This window comes from Geospiza fortis, unplaced genomic scaffold (assembly GCF_000277835.1).
Source record: "Geospiza fortis unplaced genomic scaffold, GeoFor_1.0 scaffold271, whole genome shotgun sequence".
Lineage (NCBI taxonomy): Eukaryota > Metazoa > Chordata > Aves > Passeriformes > Thraupidae > Geospiza > Geospiza fortis.
This window is the reverse complement of record NW_005054405.1, coordinates 94712-102645: the sequence shown is the minus strand read 5'-3', so window position 1 is coordinate 102645 and position 7934 is coordinate 94712. Positions and strand designations below refer to the sequence as shown.

Genomic DNA, 7934 nt, shown 5'->3' with positions numbered 1-7934 from the left:
AACATGTGTAGTTTTATCTCTGCTCAGAGACACAATCAAATGCCACAGGCAACACCAGCCAGGGGCTGAATCATGTCTTTGCCTACGCCATATTTTCAAATTCCAGCAGAATTCTTTGATACCAAAATGGTCCAATGGCCGAAACACAGATTTTATGAAAGTTGAACATGAAAAAGAGACAGACTCATGCTGGTCTTCATTTACACCCTCATCCCCTCATTCACACTCTATTCTCTTGAACCTTTCATGGATTTCCAGAGATAAATATTGCTCCCAGTGTCTCCTTCTACCAACTCAGCATCATTTAATTTGGTGGCAGTAGCAGTACCATTTCTCAGGCCACTGCTTTTTGCCTGCCACATCACTGTTCAGGAGCTTGGCAGGAAAATGTAAAGGCTGGAAGTTAACATGGTATTGCAGGGAAAAGGAGGAGGTGCTCACAATGCAGGAAATGCCACTTGAAAGGTTGGATGAAGAAAGGTCAGATTAAACTACAGAGGGACTGAAACTGCTTGAATGTGTTTGGAAATACCTGCATTTCAGGTGACACCTGCTCCCCATTGTTTCCTTAGTAATTTCCAGAAGGAGAAGGTCTGTGACCGTGTTCACAGGGGTCTCAGGTTGAGGGAAGAGACGAGGATCTGACTCCATGTTTCAGAAGGCTGATTTATTATTTTATGATATATATTATATTAAAACTATATTAAAAGAATAGAAGAATGGATTTCATCAGAAGGCTGCCTAAGAATAGAATAGCAAAGAATGATAACAAAGGCTCTGCCTCGGACTCTCTGTCTGAGCCAGCTGGGCTGTGATTGGCCATTAATTAAAAACAACCACATGAGACCAATCACAGGTCCACCTGTTGCATTCCACAGCAGCAAATAATCAATGTTTACATTTTGTTCCTGAGGCCTCTCAGCTTCTCAGGAGGAAAAGTCCTAAGGAAAGGTTTTTTCATAAAAGATGTCTGTGACAAACATCTGTTTGAGCCTCATGTCCATTCCCTGGGCCATCCTTCCAGCTGAAATTACAGAAGCTTCTGGAAGAGCTCTTTGCCCCCACAGACTGAACTTTCCATTATACCATGGGCATAATGGAATTTCCAAATACCTGACAGAGCAAAGAACAATTTGTCCTTTATTTAGTTCATAATTTCTGCCTGTGGAGCTGTTTGCTTGGACTGCATAGATCCTTTGATGCTTTCCTCAGGACTGACAACCATCCTGCCATGTCCCAGTCCCTGTGCTGAGTGTCTGTCAGCCCCATGCTTTTCCAGCTGACTGGCACCTCCCTGCTGTCATTGTCAAGGTCCAGAGCCAGGTCCTGACTTCACCCTTTACCCATCCATGTCTTTAGCAAAGGCACTGGAGTCTTTTTCTCACCATCAGTGGCATTACGTGGTATAAGCCTGAAGGTGGAATTACTGCCCAAAAATTGGAGATTAGCAAAAGTACAAGTTTAGGCAAGTTAAAAAGAGGAGACAGAGTGTTTGACTAGAAGAAGCATAGAAGATACAGGAGCAGAAGAATCATCTGTATGAGCTACTCCTCATTCTGTGCCTTTTTTTTTTTTTTTTTTGCATGTCACTTGAAGAAGTCAAACTCAGAATCTGGCCAGTGGCTGCATGGAGCCTGTACATCCCTGGCCTTTCTGGCTCTTTGTTCCTGTGAAGTGAAAAGAAATCCTTTCACCACCTGACCAAAGGGGTCAGGATAATCTCTTCTCCTCCTGCATGGAGCCAGTCCTGCTCTCCAGCCTCGGGGGGAAGAGGCAGGATTAATGATTGCGATCAGTGTGTTTCTTGTTTGCAGATACTGCGTACCAGGAGGTATTTTGAGAGTATGATATATGAGTCACTGTGGGATGCAGCAGAATGTTTTAGCCTTGCAGCTTGGAGGTACATTATTCATCTTGTCTGGGCCTGTAAAAGCTGCAGCCCAGAGACACCCTGAATCTGGTCTGCAGAAGCTCAACCTGAACCTCCAGGGAAGTTCCTTGAAAGTGTTTCTTAAAAAGACATTCATTATTTTAGTTTAAAAAAAAGAAGATAACACCTCCAGATCTCCTTACCCCTTCTTCCCCCATGCCTCCTCACTTTTCTGGCTTACTATCAAAGCCTCTAAAGAGAAGATTGATTGGTGGCTGGTATTTGCAAAAATCCCTGTTTTCAGCCTTGTAGCACCCAACCTTCATCACAGCTTGTGCCCCCTGCTCCTATCCAAAAGCTGCTTTAAATTGTTATATCCATCATCTGTCTGCCAGCCACAGCCTTGCCAGGGAAGGGAAGAAGTGAGTGGACAGAAGTACTGTAGAACTCCACAGATAACACAATTTTTTTCAGGAAGTACACTAACTTTTGCAGCAACTTTCAAGCGCATTAGAAAAAGTTGAGACACCTGGAGTAGCTGGATGAGTCTGTAGTGAATTAAACTCTTGTTGGTAGAGCATGTGGGTCTTCATTCTTGCACCAGTCCTGGCTACACTGTTCTCTGAAACAGATGTTGCTGAAAAAGCTATGGAAAAGCTGAGTGTGATTTGGCTGTCTGATCTACACAAGACATTTCTTGACCTCATGGATTTTGCCAAAGCACAGACATCTCTCATGGAAAACTCAGCAGGATGTAATTTCTTTCTGTCAGGTATGAAAAGGGATGGTTGGATTCATCCCAAAACTAAGGGACTTTCCCAAAGTGACCAAAACCACCAAAGAGCTGATCCCTGTTCAAAAAAAAAAAAAAAGGAAAATCAAGACAAACTGTTCATTATTTGCTAGACGCTAAACTATTATTTTTGGCCTTAGTTGCATTTTGTTTGGTAAGTATTTTCAGATCCTTTTAGCTTAAACCTGCAGAAATGCTGTCATTTTCATATAATGATGTTGAGTAGTAATGTGAGGGTTTTGCTAATTAGGAATAGCATCAAAGAATTTTCTTATTACTAAGCAAATTCCTTCAGATTACTCTTTTACAGACAAAAGCTGGTTTCTGTGTGGTTGGTTTCTCCATCTCCATGTAAATCTTTTTTACCAGAATAAAGGAGAACTATAATGTTTGTCCTTCCCATATGCCCTTACCAATGGAGTCTACAGTTAAAATTTCATATAGGAGGGGTTTAATTCTCCTAAATTACAAAATATGCATTCAGTTAAGAGGAAAAAATGCACTCAGATTAGGTAATTTGTTGGAAACTAGAATTTCTGTGAAGGCGCGGGTGTGTTCCCCAAGCAAAATCACTTTTTATCATAATGTCTGGAGCTGCATAATTAAAAAACTTCATGGCAGCACATGACTAATACAAGATATATGGTTTTGGCTGGGTGAACATTTTAGCAAGAAACTGGGTTTTCACCATAGATCCAATCCTTTCACAAAGGTCAGGGCTGTCCTCAAAGAGTTCACCAAGTAAAAAACCCTGTTCTTTTTGAGCAGGGTTGTTGCTGCACTGAAGATCCTATCAGCAAAAAGGCTACTAGAATTTGAAAGATCAGCCTTCTGAATCCTTTTGGGTCTTTCAACTCATTATTTTTGGTAAATCCAACCTCTTCTATTGAAGCAATCAAGATATACTGTCAAGTTTTCAGATTATTTGACATTTTGACTAATGGTTTCTTTTCGCTTTGACTTCCCACCTATTTTTAGGTGAAGAAATGCTGGTTTAAAACTTTACAAAGTTTCATTTAAAAGAGGTCAACCCAAACATTGCAGATTTTTCCATTACATAAAGTGACATTTCAGAAATGCCAATTTGAAAATGTTCTATCATTTTTAAAATTTCCCTTCATTCTGGGGGGTCCAACCTTGGTTTATCCAAAAGTTCTGTTATGTTCATTGCTGGGCATTTGTCTCAGTCCAACTTCAGTAAACAGGAACCTTCCAGATTGGTCTGTGGTGGGCAGCAGGTGCATGAGGAAAATCTCTGAGGGGAGCTGAAGGACCAGCTCTTTCTAAAGCTTTTCCTGCTTTTCTTGCCAGCACTTTTAAGAGTTGATGATGACTAACATGATCCCAAAAGACCCTAGCGTTTTTTTAAAAAGGAATCTTCTTTTGAGTCTTTGGTGGTTTCAGACTAGGAGATCATGAAATCTTTGGTTACCCTGCAGAGAGACTTTGCAGAGTGAGTAGGATGTTTTCCCCACCTAAACCAAAGGTGTGCAAACCTGTGTTATTTCTATCTTGCTGCTTTGAAACAGCTCCCTCCAGCCTGCAGCCTCGCCTGTATTGTTTGATATTGTTTCTGCCTGAAATATTCATAAAGCATTATGCTTAAAAAATTAGGTTGATGAATGAGAAGAGACAGTTCTCCTAATAAAGTCATTGAGGTTTTTTGGGGGCTTTTTTAATGTGTGGAAGCTTGTCATTTGGCTGCTGCAGATTGGTCTGAGCAGCAAAAACATAAAATAAGAACCAAAACAAACAAACAAAAAACCAAACAAAAACCTAAACAAAAAATGAAAACAAAACAAAACAAAAAATCCGAAGTCAAAAATAGAGTAGTAGATGGCTCTGAAGAAGAAAGTGTCCCAGCACATCGATCATTTGTGGAGACACAATTACAACATTGAGGTTTCCTCACTCGTTGTAATGAGGGAACAAAGAATGTCTCAGAACTTAAGGAGCTCATTTGCTTATACAAGACCTGTCTTGTAGCTGACAGATCTCTTACTGGTGTCCCTGCTTGTTACCACACCATGGTCTACAAAAATGACACTGTCCTTTGAGATGCTGCTGGTTCCATCACCGTCTCAATTGTGCAGACGACCTCATTTGACTAAAAAATGTCTGATTGCCCACCAGTTTAACCTGTCAGCTCCCAGGATCCTGTTTCAGCCAAGAAATTAGAGTCACCCCTTTATTTCACCAGGTAAAACAAATAAATATCCGTTGTTGTTGTTGTTGTTGTATCTCTTGCAGACAAACAAAGCAGTGGCCAAGGGGGATTTCCACCACGCGAGCTCCAGCTCCCGGCGAGCTCTCTTCCTGGCTGTCCTGTCCATCACAATTGGAACTGGCATCTACGTCGGGGTAGCTGTGGCTCTTATTGCCTACCTGTCAAAAAACAACCATCTATGAGCCTCAGGAAAGGGGGAAGAACCAGCCAAGCCAGCTCCTGCACAGCAGGAGTCCCCAGCACATCAGACTGAGCGGTTTTCCAAAAACAGACAGACACTTTTGGGGGCAGGTACAGGATGAGAGGGGCTTGTGCATTGTTGTAGGGTGGGAAGCTGGAGGGGCTGGGGGGAGTTTCACCATTTGTGATGCACAAGTCTTGCTTATCTTCATCAACCCCTGGACAAAAAAGGGAAAGAAAGAGCAAAAGAGAGACAAAGAATGAAAAGAAGAAAAAAATAAAAGGAAGGGAAACGGGGGAAGTGTGGAGAAGGGTGTTTTGCCTTTGCCTTCTTTTCAATATGGTGTTTACAAGCATCTGGCAAATTGAGCTGTTCTCTTATTACCTTCTTGGTCACCTGAACTTTGCAGCCAGCATGAGCTTGTGCTTAATTTGCTTGTTAAGCACGGCACTGAGATCTGGGAAAGCACGGACAGCGACTGGTTCTCTGAAAGAGCAATATAAAAACAAGAGGAAGAGCATGGCTTGTTTTGTCTTTTGAATGCAGGGCTCATTGGCTTAAGAGGGAATCAGACACCTCAGTGTAGAGTAAGTATTGCCTACTCTTCTTGTTGGGGGTAAGTTTCCATGGAAGGAGAAAAGGAAATTAAAAACATTTTTGCTTCCTTTCCTTGTTTTTGGATCAAGGTGTGCCCCACAGGCCCACTCAGTGAGGAACAGCTGAGGTTGTCACTGCATGACTCGGCTCTGCAGACAGAGTACAATTTCGAAGTAACGTGAGACCCGTTGTAAAATTAATTCCTCCATCCAGTCACATTGTGATAACAGCACTTTACTGTGGCATTATTGCTCATCTGGGCTGCTCCACCTCACTGTGGAGACCTGCACAGCAGTCAGTGCAAGAAACCTGGGGAAAAAACGCAAACCGAAATACTAATAAGTTTTTAATTAAAAAAAAAAATCACGGTAAAGCATGGGAATTAACCAGAGAAAGGAATGCTTCATACATTTCTGGGGTCCTGCTCATACACAGACCAGTGAATACCACTCAGATCAGAAGCTCACAGCTCAGCTGTGCATCAGGGACACGGCATAGCCATGGAGAGACAAGCCTGTTCCCCAATAAGCAGAGCAGTGGTGAATTGTAGGGGAATTGAACCTTGTCTTTCCTTCACTGACTGAAATGATACATTTATTTTCTTCTTTACTTGCTCCCCACACTCAATTGTTTTTTTTGTCTTACAGATTTCCCTGCATTCAACTATTTTTTTTTGTCTAACCATTTCGTCCCACCCCAGGGTGTAACAGCATAGACATTTATATGTAGCTGCATATATATTTACACAGAGAGGGGAAAACCAATCAAATCAGTGACCATTTTCTTATTCAGCTGCCTCGTATTTTACAAACACGGTTTCTTTAAACCAGGATGTCATCAAAGATGTTTTCCTCCAACTCTGTATTGTGTGTCATCTTTGCTCTGGGACAAGTTTTTTTCTCTTGTTTTAGGTTTCCATTATTTTGGTTCGAATTTGACTTCTTTTGTTTTGAGGGGGGAGAACAAACACATGCAATCCTATTTTTCTGGTAGCTATACGGTTTATTAAAACACATGGTATACAGCTACTGGTGCTTTGTGTCACACTTTTTTTTGGGGTGGATGTGAAGCTTTAGACTGAGAGAAATTTGGCCCAGGACACCCAGTCCAGCTACCTTGGGAGGTGCTTGTATGCACCATCTCATGCTCTCCCTGGAATTCACAGAACCATAGAATGATTTCAGTGGGATGGGAGCTTAAAAATAATTTAGATCTAACCCCCCTGCCACAGACAGGGATTCCATCCACATTAGATGGCAAATTGTTGGGGTACAAGCTAAGCCTGGGGGGCAATGTACTCCCAGTCCCTTCTGCATATGTATTATGCATGATTTGTGGGAAATCAGTCAGTTTTTCTCATAAAGCCTGAGCTTTGGAGTACATGGTATTGAATAAAAACTCACTGATTATTCCCTTAAAGGGAAAGGAACTAGTATTTCCTAGCCTTGATTTGACTTACACCTGGAGTTCCAAAAAATCAGAAAGCAAATACAGGTACTGTAAGGTCATTGAGCAAGCCTAACAACAATAATAATAATAATAATAATGTAATTTTAAAACCAGTCTTATGGTTGAGGACTCTGCCTTATGATCTTTGGTGATTGTGCTGGCTGAATATTAACCTGAGAGGCAAAAGTCAGTTCCAGAGCTAGGAAAAACATTCCCACAAGAATAGCCTTAAAATTACCATAGAGGCCCTTGCACCCAGCTTTAAAAACAACATTTCAAACGCAGGGAGTTCAGCTTTCCACGTCCCCAGGATCCCCCAGTGAACAGCAAACAGGAACAGCAGCACTGTGTGAAAGACCTGCATAGCAGGAGCACTCCTGGGAACATCACCTGGCTGAAAGTTGATGTTCTTATGCTCCACATCCTGAAGCAACCCATGGTGTGACATGGAGCTGGCCCTTGGAATGCCGGTCCAGGGTGATGAGTAAGGAAGATAAAGGGGGTTTGCATGCTGGGGAGGTGGATCTGGGCCTCACCGCAGATGGGAGTGGGGATAAAGCTCCCAGTGATCGCTTTTGTGCCTTAGTAGGGTCCAGTTTGCTGATTGTCTGAGCTGTGGGTCACTGAGGAGCTGAGCAGGCACCTCTGTCTTCCTAAGAAAAGTGATGTTGTCATGGCCTGCTGCAACATCTCTGGCTGGCAGAGCAGATACAACCATCTAAACATCTAAAATCCTCCAAGTCTATGGCATGAAGATTAGAAACTCCACCAACACCTGCTCTCTCTGAGACAGCACCAGTTTACCCCATATGGTCAT

The 7934-nt window shown here is 42.3% G+C and overlaps 1 protein-coding gene across 1 annotated transcript in view; it reads left to right on the top strand.

The window, feature by feature from the left end:
• Positions 1 to 6701, top strand: part of SYNDIG1 (synapse differentiation inducing 1) — a 40994-nt gene extending 34293 nt beyond the window's left edge. Inside the window, exon 3 of the mRNA XM_005426200.2 lies at positions 4914 to 6701. Within this exon, the coding sequence (XP_005426257.1) occupies positions 4914 to 5072 (159 nt within the window). The 3' untranslated portion in view covers positions 5073 to 6701. The remainder of the gene's footprint in view (positions 1 to 4913) is intronic.
• The last annotated feature ends 1233 nt before the right edge of the window (positions 6702 to 7934 follow it).